This window comes from Procambarus clarkii, chromosome 53, assembly GCF_040958095.1.
Source record: "Procambarus clarkii isolate CNS0578487 chromosome 53, FALCON_Pclarkii_2.0, whole genome shotgun sequence".
Taxonomy (NCBI): Eukaryota; Metazoa; Arthropoda; class Malacostraca; order Decapoda; family Cambaridae; genus Procambarus; species Procambarus clarkii.
The window spans coordinates 27,107,831-27,127,279 of NC_091202.1; the positions used below are offsets into that span (position 1 = coordinate 27,107,831).

At 44.9% G+C, this 19,449-nt stretch overlaps 2 protein-coding genes across 2 annotated transcripts; one reads left to right on the top strand and one right to left on the bottom strand.

Moving 5' to 3' along the window:
• Positions 1 to 5,592: 5,592 nt before the first annotated feature.
• On the bottom strand, positions 5,593 to 12,021 carry LOC138352472 (uncharacterized). The gene is made up of 2 exons (XM_069304969.1): positions 11,904 to 12,021; positions 5,593 to 6,137 (listed from the first exon to the last, which is right to left on the bottom strand). The coding sequence occupies exons 1-2, from the start codon at positions 12,019 to 12,021 to the stop codon at positions 5,593 to 5,595; spliced, it is 663 nt and encodes a 220-aa protein (XP_069161070.1).
• Positions 12,022 to 12,063: 42 nt separating this feature from the next.
• On the top strand, positions 12,064 to 13,526 carry LOC138352473 (uncharacterized). Its single transcript, XM_069304970.1, has 2 exons — positions 12,064 to 12,183; positions 12,714 to 13,526. Exons 1-2 carry the CDS (start codon positions 12,064 to 12,066, stop codon positions 13,524 to 13,526), a joined length of 933 nt encoding a protein of 310 aa, XP_069161071.1.
• The last annotated feature ends 5,923 nt before the right edge of the window (positions 13,527 to 19,449 follow it).

Consider the following 19,449-nt stretch of genomic DNA (forward strand, 5'->3'; position numbering starts at 1 on the left):
TATAAATTATTAAACAATATAAAAACCAAATTTTCCCATTAGTATTCTCTCATAATTTTAAGCTAAGATGAAAGTAGAGCTACAAATTATCCAACATAAATATACTTATATACAATAGATCTGTATACAATACCCCTGCATACAACACCCCTGCATGTAATACACCTGCATACAACACCCCTGCATGTAATACACCTGCATACAACACCCCTGCATGTAATACACCTGCATACAACACCCCTGCATGTAATACACCTTCATACAACACCCCTGCATGTAATACACCTGCATACAACACCCCTGCATGTAATACACCTTCATACAATATATGGTAACTATAAAAATCGTAAATCTGTTTAATAAATCTGATCTTAGTAAATAATGTAAATGTTGCAGGTTACTTTATTGTCCATGATTTGTTGAGTGTGATGTCCGTGATTAGTTGAATGTGTTGCCAATGGTTAGTTGAGTGTTTTATCCATGATTTATCCACGTTTAGCTGAGTGTATTGTTAGAGAAGTTGCAGGTATGGTAATGCCTAAATAATGCCAGCTCAAAGATGTCATCTGAGGCATCCACCACACGTAAACAGATCCACCTGAAGCATCCACCACACGTAAACAGATCCATCTGAAGCATCCACCACACGTAAACAGATCCATCTGAAGCATATACCACACGTAAACAGATCCATCTGAAGCATCCACCACACGTAAACAAAACCACCTGAAGCATCCACACACGTAAACAAAACCACCTGAAGCATCCACACACGTAAACAGATTCACCTGAAGCATCCACACACGTAAACAAAACCACCTGAAGCATCCACACACGTAAACAGATCCACCTGAAGCATCCACACACGTAAACAGATCCACCTGAAGCATCCACACACGTAAACAAAACCACCTTAAGCATCCACCATAACTTTAATTATGATAACTTTATCTTAAGACGGGTGTCCTCCGGCCCATGTTCCAGCGAGTCGGTACAGACTAAGGTGAGATGCTGCTGAGGCTAACAGCCTCGTTTCACCGCCAGTTGCTGACTACTGGCAGAGTTGAGGCGAGTGTGGCCGGTGGGTGGCACTGGTGGTGGCACTGTTGCCTCTCGTAGTGCCCACTGCCTCGACAGCAACTCCCGCTACACTCTTTGGCACCATATCAGTGTGGTCTCGGCCTCCCTCCCATAGACAGACTGGGTAGCGAGGCAGGGAAGCGAGGCAGGGGCGGGACACTGATGCCGCACTGGTGGGGAGGGTGGAGCGGGGGTCGTGGCTGGCCAGTAGCGGTTGGGCAGCAGGGGGTATGGAGTGCAGCAACAGGGTTGGGTATGGTCTTACTGGTAGTGGAGGAGGGTGGGCGTGCCCGCCTGAGAACCCCGGAGCTGTCAAGAAGGAGCTCAGACCCAAGTGTGAGGGCATGAAGGATGAGACACTGTGGTGGGGGGAGGTGGTGAGGTGTGGCGGCAGGTGGGGGTGTGGCGTCAGGGGGGGCAGGAGAGGGGGAGCAGCATGGAGCAGTGTGGCCGCCAGGGCCGTGTCCCAATAGGGCCAAGCTAGGGCCAGACGCTGCCGCTTATCCTTCATGCGACGGTTCTGGAACCAGACCTGAAATTTTGATATACTTAGGAAGCTGTTCCATCACAGTTGACTCCACCCATAAGCATTATAACATTATAAGCATTAACAAATAGCATTATAATAACATGCTATTTGTTATAATGATGAAACATGATAGTATGAATTAAATATAATAATACCTGTCACATCACAAATGTCAACAAGGGCGTCTTCTCGATACAAAAGCAAGAAAGACACTAGTATCAGATTGTTAGTCTCAACGTCCTTAACCCTTAGATTGCTAAATCTAAAGTAAATGCTAAAGTAGTTAGCAATAAACTTTTTATATGCAGAATTTGATTATAAAAAATAATATCAATAACAATGTTATTAATTTCTTTCTGGCAATGAATATCTAATGTATGGAAAGCGAAAATCTAATATTAATAAAATTGTAAATCCTACCTTGGATATATAAAATTTCATATTAATTAAATTTTAATATCTATCTCAAGACTTGACATTTACAACAGTGATACTATTCTAATTTAACAAGAAAATCCATGTAAAATGTAGTGTAAATTCGATTAACTCAAGAATAATACTAATAGTGATGGAAAAATAAAATTGTATTAATTTCTCAAGCACGATATAATGCCACAGTAACCAATATTGTTCTAATTAACATATTAAGGTTTGCCATATTGGCCAAATATATATAAATTATTGTTAATTTTAGAGATATATGAATATAATTAAAATGTTCTTTGTTTTCAAAAATATTAAATGTCAATATTAGCAGAAGAAGTTTGTGTATCGCCAGATTTATTTTTTGCTCTTAAAATCCATAAGGCCGAGCACGGCCAGTTTCACCAGAGTACTGGAGAGGATAAGACGACGAATTTGAAGGATATTGATCAAGATAACTTCTTCAAAAGGTCAGATGTAACACAAACAAGGAGCAGCAGTTTCAAGTTCAATAAGCCACAACATAGGACAGAAAACAGAAGATGCTCTTTCACCCACAGTGTTATAAACCCAAAAGAAACCACCTACCCGCTGAAGGCGTAAATGTCAAAACATTGCTGCAATTCAAAATCCAGCTGCTTAAAATCATCAGAACAAATGGGAGAAGCTTTGACAAGCCACTGGCTTCCTGTCCTCCTCAAGGTCACTAGAGAGATTGGCCCCTCAGGTAAATTCAGGAACAGGAATTTGAATAAAAATCATCAATATTGGAACAGTGTTAACCAAGCTGCTACAAAGTGCTAGTTTATCGAAAGGCAAATTGTATATAAGAAGGATGAAGGGTGTTTGTGACATTACGGTAATTAAATACTATTTTTTAAGTTCTGACTGAAACGCTTTGCGTAATAATGGCTTCAATGGTACGTGTAACTGCTGTCCCTACAACGTACATTACTCTTATGTTCTTTGAACACACATTCTTTTGAATACAAATTTAAATTGGATTTTTTTAATTCGGTATTTACGGCTTCGGCGGGTAGGCGATTCCATGGGTGCATTACCCTATGGTTGAAAAAGACTGTAGCCACTCTTTTTTTCTATATTGTAGTTTATTGCCCCCTTGTGTGTGTTACATAGGACCTTTTTAAAGAAGTGGTCTGTATTAATAGCTTTCAGTTTGTACTATATTTAAAATAGACATAGCTCAACTTTATGATCCAGAATAGTTTTCGTTTTTAAACACATTGGTTCAAAGAAAACAAAAAAGTCGCCGATGGTGCAGGGGTAACTTGCGAATATCTACGGAAGTTGGTCATCACCGGCACGCGCACTGGTCTTTGGTTACATTCAGGTGCGCCCACAGGCGGACACCCAGGCGCACGTGCGCCCACTGTGGGCCCCCAGACAAGGGTGGTCCCCTTAGTTCCCCTCAATGTACACGATAAATTGTAATACAATATAAATATTTAATCAGATTAAAGGGTAAAACCATTAGCAAAAGGCACCGGATGTAAAATAATTGTCTTCTTCCAGCATCTGGAAACTCTAGTGAGGTAAATGGAATTGAGCTCGACAGAGTTTCATTTCATGACATATGATAAGACATATTCGTCACGTTATCATCCCCAGGTCTCTGTCTGATTCTTCAAGGATTTCATTACGAATTTGCAGTTCCCGCGGCGTAGAGGTAAAGCAGTCGTCCGGCGCTTCGCGAGCGCTTTGGCCTCGGTTCGTATCCTGGCCGAGGAGGATTGACTAGGTGCCAATCCTTAACTGTAGCCTCTGTTTACCAAGCATTGTATCGGTACTTGGATGTTAAACAATTTGGCGGGTCGTATTCCGGGAAAAAAATAGGATTAAGGACCTGCCCGAAACGCTATGCGTGCTAGTGGCTTTACAAGAATATAGGAACTCTTGTATATAAACAATATTAAACTGTCCTACACCTAGTTTAAGGGTGGACAGTTTATGTGGGCTTCAGGAGACAGGTTTGGTGTGATATCAACTCCTAGATCTTTCTCTCTGTCCGTTTCATTAAGTACTTCATCTCCTATTCTGTATCCTGTGTCTGGCCTCCTGTTTCCACCGCCTAGTTTCATTACTTTGCATTTACTCGGGTTGAACTTCAACAGCCATTTGTTGGACCATTTTGTGTGTGTGTTTGTGTTGATGAGAGTGTGAGACCACGCATGAGTGTGTACAGAGCCATACCTTAATGGTAGCCTCCGGCAGGCTGAGCTCAGCAGCCAGCTCACACCTCCGGGGTCTGCTGACGTAGTTCTCTCTTAGGAACTCTCGCTCCAGCCGCGTCACCTGCTCCCGCGTGAAGGCTGTCCGGTACCTGCGGGCACATGCTCTCTCAGACCACTCACAGAGTACAGGCACTCACTCACACCACTCACACAGACTACAGTCACTCCCTCACACCACTCACAGAGTACAGGCACTCCCTCACACCACTCACAGAGTACAGGCACTCACTCACACCACTCACAGAGTACAGGCACTCACTCACACCACTCACACAGACTACAGTCACTCCCTCACACCACTCACAGAGTACAGGCACTCACTCACACCACTTACACAGACTACAGTCACTCCCTCACACCACTCACACAGACTACAGTCACTCCCTCACACCACTCACAGAGTACAGTCACTCCCTCACACCACTCACACAGACTACAGTCACTCCCTCACACCACTCACACAGACTACAGTCACTCCCTCACACCACTCACACAGAGTACAGGCACTCCCTCACACCACTCACAGAGTACAGGCACTCCCTCACACCACTCACAGACTACAGGCACTCCCTCACACCACTCACAGAGTACAGGCACTCACTCACACCACTCACACAGACTACAGTCACTCCCTCACACCACTCACAGAGTACAGGCACTCACTCACACCACTTACACAGACTACAGTCACTCCCTCACACCACTCACACAGACTACAGTCACTCCCTCACACCACTCACACAGAGTACAGTCACTCCCTCACACTACTTACAGAATACAGTCACTCCCTCACAACTCTCACAGAGCACAGTCACTCCCCTTCAACACTCACAGAGCACAGTCACACACTCTCACAGAATACAGTCACTCCCTCTCACAAGCTACAGTCACAATGTTAAAACTTCAGTCACACTGGTAAAGGCTACAGTCACTCACTTTCACAGGTCACTCTGGCTTCATTTGTTACCCTCTCCAATGTTATTCACTGTAGAATGGGCAGTTTTACATTTGCAATATTATGAAATAAAGATGACAGCTTTTTGATACCCTTCCCATCCCTTAGTGTTAAATATCTTCCCCCGTTCATATTGCTGAGTGATTTGTTTACATAAACCTGCAAGAGGCTGAGTTTACCCCTGTGTTATGTTTTGTTTATTTGTATATATGAGAGCTTACCTGCGTATGCCCGAGTCTTGGGGCAGGTCCGTGGTGGGCCCTGAGGGTGTGGTCATGTGGTGCAAGTCCCCGCTTATATACTTGGCATCAAGAGGTGTTAGCGGGCTCAACTCTTCGGCTAAGGGAAGGTCACTACTCTCCATTTGGTTGAGAGCGCTCGTCGGTACTCGGCCTGGCGATGCTTCCGGAAGGCAGGCAGGGCGCTCTTCCGAGGGAGATGTAGGTGATTGTCGGTGACTGGTGTGTGTCGTTGGTGATTGTCGGTGACTGCTGTGCATCGCTGGTGATAGTCGGTGACTGCTGTGTGTCGTTGGTGATTGTCGGTGACTGCTGTGTGTCGTTGGAGACTGTCGGTGACTGCTGTGCATCGCTGGTGATTGTCGGTGACTGATGTGTGTCGTTGGAGACTGTCGGTGACTGGTGTGTGTCGTTGGTGATTGTCGGTGACTGTTGTGTGTCGTTGGAGACTGTCGGTGACTGGTGTGTGTCGTTGGTGATTGTCGGTGACTGCTGTGTGTCGTTGGAGACTGTCGGTGACTGCTGTGCATCGCTGGTGATTGTCGGTGACTGATGTGTGTCGTTGGAGACTGTCGGTGACTGGTGTGTGTCGTTGGTGATTGTCGGTGACTGGTGTGTGTCGTTGGTGATTGTCGGTGACTGCTGTGTGTCGTTGGAGACTGTCGGTGACTGCTGTGTGTCGTTGGAGATTGTCGGTTACTGATGTGTGTCGTGGCAGCGACAGGTGGGTTTGGACAGTCTCTACTCTCGTCTGAACGTTGAATCGTCGTCGGAAACATTGGGTTCGACACCTGTAGCCTGTGAGTGACTGAATGCCTCTCGAAACGGAGTGAATTATGGGTATGTGGGTGTGATTGCTGGAGGATATGTTGGGCGGGGCACTCGGAGGATGCTGGCCGCTCCTCCTCATTCTCATCTTCAGTCGCCTGTGAAGCTCCCCTTGACGGCGTCTTGCTTCCCAAGCTGTAACAGTGACGTTTTGGTGTAGTGTGCATAGCGGGCTCTGCCGGGGAGGCGGAGGGCGTGTGGGGCGGCGTGACGGGCATCGTGGACGCTTCCTGGGGGCACGACCCCCCCGAAGAACGACTTTGCTGACGCAACATTGACGTCTCCTTGCAACGGTCCATCGCAATGCTCACCACGCACCATTAACTTGTGTCCTAAACTACAGAGGCAAAATATATAACAAATATTCTTTATTACTAAAATTAGTTGTGTGCATACTTTATATTAAGTACCGACTGATAAGTAAAACTTAAAATATGTTGAGAGACTTACAATTTATGTAATTAATTATGGAGTCACAGCTATATAGTCGTAATACCTTGGTGCTTTCCCCTTATGTAGTCACATGAAAACTTATCATTCATGTGTTGCTCGGAGTAGTCAGCAGTCCACTTACTGCCACACCTTGTAAAGAAGGAATTATCTTACAGGCGAGGAGTCACAATAACGTGGCTGAAATATGTTGACCAGACCACACACTAGAAGGTGAAGGGACGACGACGTTTCGGTCCGTCCTGGACCATTCTCAAGTCGATTGTGTAAATGGATTGTGTAGGGAATCATCTTAAGCCAGCAGTCTAACTGCTAAAATAATCACCTACATATACCTTTATTTAGCAGTTTATTTGCTGAACCTTTTTCAATGAGGGAATAATTATCTTATAACACCAGTCTACCGACTAACACACAATACGTGTGCCGGGAATAGCCTCACGTCAGTTGTAAAACTACTTAAAATCGTCTTGTGAAATGAAGAACACTTTATCACCCCAAACCCCCAACATACGCAGTCTGTTCTGATCACACACTACGCTCTCCTCATTATACATAATGTTGCAGCACGTTAACATAAGGTGAGAGGACAGCTAGTGCTGATAGGCGCTCACTTCATCTGTCCAACTTTGATCCAAGTGATACCTCACATCTGTCTTCTAATGAGGGCAGCGATCAACACACTCAAGCAAATATTCATCTAGACAACACCACAACAGTTCATTCATCAAGATAAAAACCGTAGACATTGCAGACAATGAGTCACAATAACGTGACTGAAGATATAATGACCAAACCACACACCAAACGATTGAGAAACGATGATGTTTCGGTCCGTCTAGGCCGGACCGAAACGTCGTCGTTCTTTCATCTTCCTATGGTGGTTTTGGTCATCACGGTAGGCATTCTCTCTCAAATCTTACACTACGCACCTCACTCTGCCTGTTGGTATAGATTCAGCTACTCTGAACAAGTTCCAAGTAGCACGGGCTATGGTGAGCCCGCCGTGGACTTACCTGGCACAGGAGCGGCGCTGTATCGGCCTCGCTCTGCCTTGCTAACACTTTATTATTCACTCGTCTACCTACACCTCACCTATAGTATATGTGCCGAGGGATACACAACCAAACATTACCTTCGGCCTTTCATTATTCAACATAAAAATAAATTATTGGAACAATAACAAACTCCAGCCACAGCCCTCAGCACCCTCACTGAGATCCTTAAACATCTTACATGTTTAAGTCTCTTCCCACTCTCTCTCAAGTGTACTCTCTATCTGTGCAACCCTGAACTGCAGTACTAATCCTGGGGGATATATACACTAAGAGGTCTATACCGCCTCTCGGTACCAGGTATACCTGCTCGGTATACACTCGGTACCAGTGTATAATCTCTCAGTGTATGCCATACACTGAGAGATCACTATAGTCGCGGATAATGACCTAGACTAAAGTATTCTTGTTGGTTGGTCAGTTAGTACTTGTATGGTCTAAATAACCCTCCAGAGGTTGTTGTGACTTCAAGCCCAACACCACCAAACGTATAGCGCTAATTTATGTCAAGAACTGATAATAATTCGTTTGGACAGGGACATGAAGCCTGTGAATGTATATGTACTCTTAGGCTTGTATCGAGGTCTCCCCAAGCTGGAACTACTGACTGACTCTCACAACAGCTGACTCGGTACTCCCAAGTACCTATTTACTACTAGGTGAACAGATTCATTAGGTGAAAGGAAACGAAATCAGCCATTTCCATCCCGGCCGGGAATCAAACCCAGGAGCCCCGATAGTAGGTCGAGAACAGAGTTAACTGTTCTCCAAGACCCCTACACCCTCACCACGGGTCATTAACAACTTATCCTTCAATAACATCAAATTATGTTGAATTTAACAATGTTTTCTTCATAAATCTACAAGTATTTCCATTTAAAAATAAATTGACTGTAATTTATAAAATGGTTGAGCATTTATAACAGTTTTTAAAACAGATTAAATTTGTTATCGATTTATACAAGAAAAGGTAATGTTAATAATGTCATACCGATCATTATAACCATATGTGAAGAACTGAATGTTGTTCATTATATACTGTATAATGAAACAGAGACATGTCTCAGTTTGAAATGATGCCTGTATCTATAACTCTCTATAAGTCTGTATATATAACTCTTTATAAGCCTGTATCTATAACTGTATAAACATGTATCTATGAAATAACTGGCATGTATCAAAATCACACAACTTATGTAACAGGAATCTAACTTTAACAGGATTCACCGTGCTTTAAAAAAAAAAAATTTGTACCAATATTCTCTTGTTAATATAATGAGTACAAACCACATGATTGGGACAACATCCCCATATCCCAGCGCCTTGTCCTCATATCCCAGCGCCTTGTCCTCATATCCCAGCGCCTTGTCCTCATATCCCAGCTCATTGCCCTCATATCCATAAGGTGCCGTTTAACATACAAATAGATAACAAATTCTTATTTTTATCCGACATTCCCGTGCTTCACCTGATAATTCCCTCCAGCGTACACCTGGGAAGCTGTACCGCTGTTGTTGTTAAAGATTCGCTACTTGGAACAAACAGTTTCAAGTAGCACGGGCTATGGTGAGCCCGTAGGTACCGTCAACTACTAGCTGTGACACCAGGCCGGGTACACTTGTGTGTAGCATCTCTTGTAACTTGGGGCATGACACAACAGCTCGCTAGTCATAATAAACAGTAGCTCGTTATACCATGGAACCGTTCAATGTGATCCTTTTTATAAACTTATTTCTGGATAGGCTTTTGGCCTATCAACTTCTGAAAGGATTTGTAAGGTCAACACAATAGTTTGTTGAGCAGTCAGCAAGTCTTCTTTAGTCATAAACACAGTCCAGGACTGAATTAATATTAATGTATATACATTGGTTAAAAGAGGGTATGCATATCGATGTATAATTCACTTTGGTATATTGAATTTTGTCTGGTTTTGGGGTTAAGGGTTATCACCTTTCGGAAGGTTATTAAGGCCATCACAGTTGTGTACTGAACACAAATAGTCAACAGTAAACATCGTCTACTTTCAACAGTAAATATCGTTTACTTTCAATAGTAAACATCGTCTACTTTCAACAGTAAACATCGTCTACTTTACCACTGACCATAGCCTAGCCCTTAAATGTGAAAATACACCCGGAAGCCTAGTAGATATTTCGGTGTGTGTATATATATATATATATATATATATATATATATATATATATATATATATATATATATATATATATATATATATATATATATGTGTATCTTGTTATAGGCTATTATAAAAGTTATTCACATTCACTGAAGACATATTTTAATCAGAGCTGCTGGCAAAACAGGTCTTCGTCACGGTCAATTGTGTGCATGTATGGATATTATTTATATATATTTTTTCTCCAGTTGTCTGCGGTCTGAAGCCTCTCACACCATGAAAGGGAGAATTATCAACCATAATAATATTCGAGTAATAATACTTAACAAAGTGTCAAATTCAATTTAACTTTGCCGGGTGGATGTATTAATTTGCCCCCCCCCCCCCTTCCGGGTTATTAAGACCATAACATTACGGGTTATTAAGATCACACCATTGGTTATTAATACTACAATATAGCGGATTAATGAGACCATAACATTGCGGGTTATTAAGACCACAACATGGCGGGTTATTAAGACCACAACATGGCGGGTTATTAAGACCACAACATGACGGGTTATTAAGACCACAACACTACGGGTTATTGAGATCATTAGATGGTTACTGATCAGTCTTGATTTATCTTAGTCCTGGACAAATTTCAAAACTAAAGATAACATCTCTGTATTTTATATAAGCAGGTTATACCCTCTGGGTGTATTTATCTGGTACACTGCACACTGACACATACATGAGTACTGCACACAATCAGGTACAAGTGTACTACACACTAACAAGTATAACACTGCTGCTCTATCGTATATAATGAGCACCTAGCCTATCATCTTGTTTTGGTAGTACTTATAGTAACGCTGAGGACCATAGTATATATACCGACGTACAACGCAATTAAAACGTGGAAATCTGAACTATTGCGTTAGAAAAACCGGAAAACTATTTTTTTTAGTTTTGTTACTTTGACAAATTAAACTAGCCTATCCTACCCTCCGTAGGCCTAATACGCGATATCTTAATGTGGTCTTCCTGGGATTATTTAATTTGGTGATTTAGCTTCATTTATTTTAAAAGAATTCCTTACTAGTCAGTATACTACAATCTAAAAGCTAAGTATGTACGAATTTGTGACTATTGATGATCATTACAATAGGTACTGTCTGAACAGGTTGATGGGAGAACCACATAGGTGTTCACCGGTGTTCACCTCAGCCAGGTGTCACTACTAGGGTGGTGTTCACCTCAGCCAGGTGTCACCACTAAGGTGGTGTTCACCGGTGTTCACCTCAGCCAGGTGTCACCACTAGGGTGGTGTTCACTGATGTTCACCTCAGCTAGGTGTCACCACTAAGGTGGTGTTCACTGATGTTCACCTCAGCTAGGTGTCACCACTAAGGTGGTGTTCACTGATGTTCACCTCAGCCAGGTGTCACCACTACGGTAGTGTTCACCGGTGTTCACCTCAGCCAGGTGTCACTACTAGGGTGGTGTTCACCGGTGTTCACCTGGCCACCGATAGTTCACCATGTATAATGCTCGCGTTGAGCACCACATCATCAATACACTTTATGCTCCCTTATACAGATAATACTCAGCCATCATTCACCTGTATACACTATTGCATGTCGCTTACAATGCATCACTTAAATATACATTTTTTTCGTAACGAGTAACATAAATCACAGTCCAACAATATATAATAATCTAATACAGTGAAAATGTATCTGATATGCAGGTGGAGATTGTAGCTAATGTATTAAATATGAGGCACATCAATCTGTTTGAAATATATGTAAAAATATCAGTAAGAAGATGGAAAATGAGATTTGTTTCTTACCTTCTCCAAAGTGATTTTCGATATCGCTAATGTTATCACAAACTCAAAACGTGTTGTGAGCTTGAGAGGATGGTATTCCTGTGTATCCTTCAAGGAGAATACAATGGAGAACCTTAAATACCTCCAAGAATCCCTTTGGAAAACAAAGATGGTGATTGGCCACCGTGGGAGAGGGGCGTGGCCACACCAGCAGCTCCACCAATCACCGACTCTTCCGGCCACCCCCTGCCGCTCCACATTCCTGATTGGTTGTCATGCCGAGGTGTTGAATAAACAATGAAATGAGAACAGATGATTGCAAATCTGAAACACCTTATGGTCGTAGGAGCCTCAGGCAGGCTGAGGGACTGTCGCCCTTACTGCCAGTTAGGGGAGAGGTGTTGGAGGGTCGGTGGAGGAATGTTGGTAAGGGCTGTGATGGCGCGGGGGGAGGAGGAGCTCCGGGGACGGTCGATGGGCGGCAATGATGGTGATGCAGAGTCTCATCACTACCTTGCCTCCAGTCCTACACCCGCCCCCGCCCTCGCTACACCCGCCCCCGCCCTCGCTACACCCGCCCCCGCCCTCGCTACACTAGCCCCCACCCTCGCTACACCCGCTCCCACCCTCGCTACACTAGCCCCCGCCCTCGCTACACCAGCCCCCGCCCTCGCTACACCCGCCCCTACCTCGCTACACTAGCCCCCGCCCTCGCTACACTAGCCCCCGCCCTCGCTACACTAGCCCCCGCCCTCGCTACACCCGCCAACGCCTTACTACACTAGCCCCCGCCCTCGCTACACCAGCCCCCGCCCTCGCTACACCAGCCCCCGCCCTCGCTACACTAGCCCCCGCCCTCGCTACACCCGCCCCCGCCCTCGCTACACTAGCCCCCGCCTTGCTACACTAGCCCCCGCCCTCGCTACACTAGCCCCCGCCCTCGCTACACTAGCCCCCACCTCGCTACACTAACCCCCGCCCTCGCTACACCCGCCCCCACCCTCGCTACACCCGCCCCCACCCTCGCTACACTAGCCCCCGCCTTGCTACACCCGCCCCCGCCCTCGCTACACTAGCCCCCGCCCTCGCTACACTAGCCCCCGCCCTCGCTACACTAGCCCCCGCCCTCGCTACACTAGCCCCCGCCCTCGCTACACTAGCCCCCGCCCTCGCAACACTAGCCCCAGCCCTCGCTACACTAGCCCCCGCCCTCGCTACACCCGCCCCCACCCTCGCTACACTAGCCCCCACCCTCGCTACACTAGCCCCCACCCTCGCTACACTAGCCCCCACCCTCGCTACACTAGCCCCCACCCTCGCTACACTAGCCCCCACCCTCGCTACACTAGCCCCCACCCTCGCTACACTAGCCCCCACCCTCGCTACACTAGCCCCCACCCTCGCTACACCCGCCCCCATCCTCGCTACACCCGCCCCCACCCTCGCTACACTAGCCCCCGCCCTCGCTACACCCGCCCCCGCTACACCCGCCCCCGCCCTCGCTACACCCGCCCCCGCTACACCCGCCCCCGCCCTCGCTACACCCGCCCCACCCTCGCTACACCCGCCCCCCACCCTCGCTACACCCACCCCCACCCTCGCTACACCCGCCCCCACCCTCGCTACACTAGCCCCCGCTCTCGCTACACCCGCCCCCGCCCTCGCTACACCCGCCCCCGCCCTCGCTACACCCGTCCCCACCCACCCTACACCCGCCCCTACCCTCGCTACACCCGTCCCCACCCTCGCTACACCCGCTATATAGTCATAGTGGCTTGGCGCTTTCCCCCTGATAGTTCCCTTCCCTCCCTTCCCGCCCCCGCCCTCGCTACACCCGCCCACGCCCTCGCTACACCCGCCTCTCTTTACAACACCCAGATCGTCTCACTACACAATTCTACTAGGACACACACACACACACACACACACACACACACACACACACACACACACACACACACACACACACACACACACACACTATCCCGTTGTTCACATACACCGCTTCACAATATTGTTCATCATATTCACACTTTACCTAACTTGTAGCACTGCTATACTGTCTACACCCACAGTATAGTATCACCGCCTACACCCACATACACTCACAGTTCCATGCTGCACAACCTACTCAATTGAAATGATAAATCAAGAAATCCATTTACACCATCTGTCTACACCCCGCTGTATCACTTTCAGTTACACCACATCGCTACACCCCGCTAATTAAAACACTCAGAGTATCACTACACCTCCACCTGCTAGCTACGTTTACTAACAATAACTACAATCATAGCTTTTAGTTATGCTTCACCACTAACACCCTCACTATCATTCCTCACCATGCCACACCCTCACCATCATTCCTCACTATGCCACACCCTCACCACACTGTTGTGGTGGCCGCTCCACCAGACTTAGTTACACATAAGTGATCCACCACGTGTCAGTGGTGTGGACCAGCCTACACCAGTGTAGACCAATGTTATGGTGACTGGTCTTCACTATGGTGTTATCTGTGCTCGTTACAGCTAGTAATATCTTTAAAACTCTTCCCTTACACTTATGACTTAGTCCACAAAATCGCCATCTCAAATACACCTGTGCAGAGTGTATCACAATAACCGGGTGTGTGTCACAATAACGGAGCTGAAACACATACCCCAACACACACCTGTCACATGATAGTGACAACTTGTTCCTCCGTTTTGGAGTCACATCAAGTCAATACGAAGTTACTTTAATTTCTTTTCAAATATACCTTTGGTTCAAATAATTTATAATTCACTCAAAAAACCTTTCTCAATGGCGGCTAAAATGACCACCCTTCCCTACCTTTCACCACCACAACCCGAGCTAAACCTCTCTAATAGAAGGCTTTCCTCTGTATCAGATTTAATTGCACCACTGTGAACTGAATGGTGTGGATTATCCCTCATGGACTTTCAACACTGTGACCTCTGAAGAGATAACCTGTCCCTAGAAAACATAACTATAAGTGGATCCGCCAATCCACACATCCATTGCAACTTTATAAAGGAGAATCTCCCCCCACTTACGTGAGGTCCTCTTAGACACCTTACCCACTGTGTGGGAGAGGTAGTCAAAAGTGGCTCGAATACTCCATAGATTTTATCTTGCTGTATAATTTATTAATTTATACTTTGATACTTAAGAAATGACAAGTTATATATATATGCCATGAAGTTATGCCATCTTCAATCTGGTGCCCCTAGGAATCACATGAGACAAGCCCATGACATTACTCTAACAAGAGAAATGTTGAACAAGAATACTTGCATAATAGACAAAACCCAAGATTCAAGAAGATTACAAATTCTTGAGGCAATTCACATAAGAATAGAGCTACCTACCATGAACACCCAAATCACGGAACTATTTACTCTACCCACCATGAGAGTAAGGACAAGACAAGAACATATCGATGCCAACACAGAAGACAATGTCCAACATAACAGGCCAATTACACTGGATTAATCTTTGTGTTTAGATAGGAGATGCGTCGTATGGGCCAATAAGCCTTCTGCAGTCCCTATGTTTATCCCTTATGTATCCCCCCATGTTTTTCACCTTCATTATATTATCACCTGACCTAATGCGGGTATAAAATCAACTAGTATTGTAAGATCTGTTCACTTGAGAATGAACCATGGAGGTTCGAAACGTCGTGCAAATTATACAAATAAGTGTAATACACTCTATAGTAAATCACTTCTTTTCTTCACCTTAAAAGTACGAAAATGAGTTTTGGAGAACTCCTATTCCAATTAAGCCCTGATGCTAAGAAAATAGTTAGAGGGATAGAAGCCCTAAACCAGAAAATAATAAATACAGAATATGCGGTCATATTCAATGAAACATATATATATATATATATATATATATATATATATATATATATATATATATATATATATATATATATATATATATGTATATATATATATATATATATATATATATATATATATGTATATATATATATATATATATATATATATACATATATATATATATATATATATATATATATATATATATATATATATATATATATATATATATATATATATATATATATATATATGCATATGCAGTTTTTTGCCAGTTATACCTGTTCCTTAACTAGATAAGATATAATGATATGTAAAGATATAATGAGACGTAAAGCTTTATAATGCAGCATACGGAGTGTAATATATTGTAAGTGAGGCTGTCTTACCTTACTGGGTGGCCTTGGGTGTTACTTTGTTGCTCTCATGTCTTGGGTAATGCCTGTTTAGTGCCCTTAAGTGTCTTTACTGTCTTCAGCAGAGTGTGTGTGTGTGTGAGAGGGAGGGAGGGAGAGAGGGAGAGAGAGAGACAGACAGACAGGTACAGGTAGACATACAGAGACAGGGAGAACAAAATTGGAAGTCTTCAAGAAAAAGTTGGATATTTACTTTTAGTAAGTTCCAGACCAACCGGGCTGTAGTGGATATGTGAGCCTGCTGGCCGCTCTAAACAACAGCCTGTTGGACCAAGCTCTCACAAGTCAAGCCTGGCCTCGGGCCGGGCTTGGGGGAGTAGAAGAACTCCCAGAACCCCATCCAGGTACAATCCAGGTAGGTGTGGGGGAATTGGGGTAACAGAGACACGCATCAAGAACCACACTAACATCACAACTCATTTCAACCTGGACGTTCAGTTCTAATCTAAAATATAAATATATAAATACCTAAATATAAAACTTAAATTCATATATAAATATAAAATACTCCCCCCTCGTTCTTAAGCAACGAACTACATTACTAAATGACTAATATCATCACCGGTGATATAAATACGAGAATATTTTAACCCGAAGAACACAACCATCATCTGTGAGAACTACACACCTTATGTACTAAATTCAGACAACATCATCGCCTCCTCCTCCTGCTTCAGGTCTCCTCAGAGGCTCGTACAAGCGTTCCTAAGATGTGATTGAACTGTGAATCAGGGGAGAATAGTTTTATGTGTTCCTGCGCCGAGCAAATTGTTATTTCACACCTAAAATTGACGGTTAATGTTCGCGCTGACGATTGTTGGGACGCGAGTTTAAATCTGGTGCAGGCGGGCGATCTCCCGAGGGTGTGATTGGCTGGCTTGTAATCGTGCTCGCGTCATGATTAGTTGCCTCGGGGAACGGCCCGCCCGACGACCAATTAGACCTGAGAATTGCAAATGGGCGACCAATCATGTGGAATGAGGTGGGGACGGGTGTGGGGGCTGGCAACAAGCAGGGGTGTAATGATGTAAGAACTACTTTTAGATTGAATTAACGACGAGGTGAAGAAGCGGTAATCTCAAGGCGTTGGAAGGATGCGAGGCTCCAGTAGTCTGGGAGACGTCAGGCCAAGCTACCACAGACGTCCTGGACGGCGACGTCAGGCCAAGCTACCACAGACGTCCTGTACGGCGACGTCAGGCCAAGCTACCACAGACGTCCTGGACGACGACGTCAGGCCAAGCTACCACAGACGTCCTGTACGGCGACGTCAGGCCAAGCTACCTCAGACGTCCTGGACGACGACGTCAGGCCAAGCTACCACAGACGTCCTGTACGGCGACGTCAGGCCAAGCTACCACAGACGTCCTGGACGACGACATCAGGCCAAGCTACCACAGACGTCCTTGACGACGTCAGACCAAGCTACCACAGACGTCCTGGACGACGACGTCAGGCCAAGCTACCACAGACGTCCTTGACGACGTCAAGCCAAGCTACCACAGAAGGTAACCCCTTGTATAACTTACTTTGGATGAATGAGCTTAAGAACCAAATTGAAACTGATCAGCTTTTCAATCCAACATTTTAATTTGAAATTTTTATTCCTTTTGCTTAACAATTTGATCAATGTTGCCGGTCCAATTTATACACTCATTCATAAGTGTATACATATACACCTATGTATAATGAATGTCATATTATTATGAGCTTGCTTACTGTCACCTCCAAGTTAGTATTGTTATACAATGAAATGTATAACGATTTGGTGTATAGTTTTGCGTACGTCATACACACATATATATATATATATCCTTTGTTTATCTCCATTATTATAAGTATACATATTTATAGTGAATCATACAAGTAATTATACCGCTGGTCTTGTATAGTGTATTTTATACCACGTGTAATTACACTGAGGATACTGTCAGGGGGTTACGAGGTCCACGTCACAGTGTGATCCCTGTGACGCATGTCACGTCACGCTTGTTACAGCGTAACCACTGTGACGTCATGCTTGTTACAGCATAACCAATGGAAATAATTGTCACAACTCTAGAAGAGAGAAAAAACAGAAAGGACATGATCACAACATTGAAGATACCGGAGGAAATAGACAAGGTAGACAAGAACGTCTTTAAATCGCGAGAGTGTATGACATGAGGACATAGGTAGAGGCTGGAAACGCATATAAGTCAAAGAAATGTAAGGAATACCTCATAAGGAATTCCTCATAAGGAATACCTCGTACGGAATACCTCGTACGGAGGTACGGAGGTACACCAGTTGATTGACAGTTGAGAGGCGGGACGAAAGAGCCAAAGCTCAACCCCCGCAAGCACAATTAGGTGAGTACAATTAGGTGAGTACGGAATACCTCGTACGGAATACCTTGTAAGGGATATTTCGTATGGAATACCTCGTACGGAATACCTCGTACGGAATACCTTGTAAGGGATATCTCGTACGGAATACCTCGTACGGAATACCTCGTACGGAATACCTCGTACGGAATACCTCGTACGGAATACCTTGTAAGGGATATCTCGTACGGAATACCTCGTACGGAATACCTTGTAAGGGATATCTCGTACGGAATACCTCGTACGGAATACCTCGTACGGAATACCTCGTACGGAATACCTCGCAAGAAATAAATCGTAAGGAATACCTCGTACGTCTCTGCATAAAGAAGTAATTGAAGCTTCCATCACATCCTTAAGCCAGATTCGACCAAGAATTCGACCAAGATTAAAGTTAAATTATAAGACAAGAGGCATAGTAAAGCTAGTGAGCGAGGCAAAGAAACCCAACCCTCGCTGTCCCACAGTCACTGTTTGGTGAGTAGTGTTAGGTGAGCACCCAGGCACCTCTCATCTCCCACCCCTTCTCCCACCCAGGCAGCTCCCACCTCCCGCCCTCCCGGGTAGTGTGGACCCAGACCCGTACGGGGACAGGGTAATGTGATTATATTTATCACAGTATATGGAATGCAACCCTCATCACTGGCCATGATCAGGCTGGCCCCGTGAGGCCCCATTCTCTCCTCCATCATATTCTCCCCTGCTTCCCCCCTCTCCTTTCATCCTTTGCTTTCCCCTCTCCTCTTTTCTCCTCCATCGCATCCGTACCCCCCCCCTCTCTCTCTCTCTCTCTCTCTCTCTCTCTCTCTCTCTCTCTCTCTCTCTCTCTCTCTCTCTCTCTCTCTCTCTCTCTCTCTCTCTCTCTCTCTCTCTCCCCCCTCTCTTCCACGCCCTGCTCCCTCCATGGCCGCCTCTGTCCTCTGTGGTGGTGGACCCGACCCGGCCCGGCCTCGTATCTCCCTTCATACTAAATTAATTCGCTAATCACCTCATTTCAAACACGCTAAATAATGTTCCCAAATTACTGAACTATCTTCGGGTATTATGAAGAC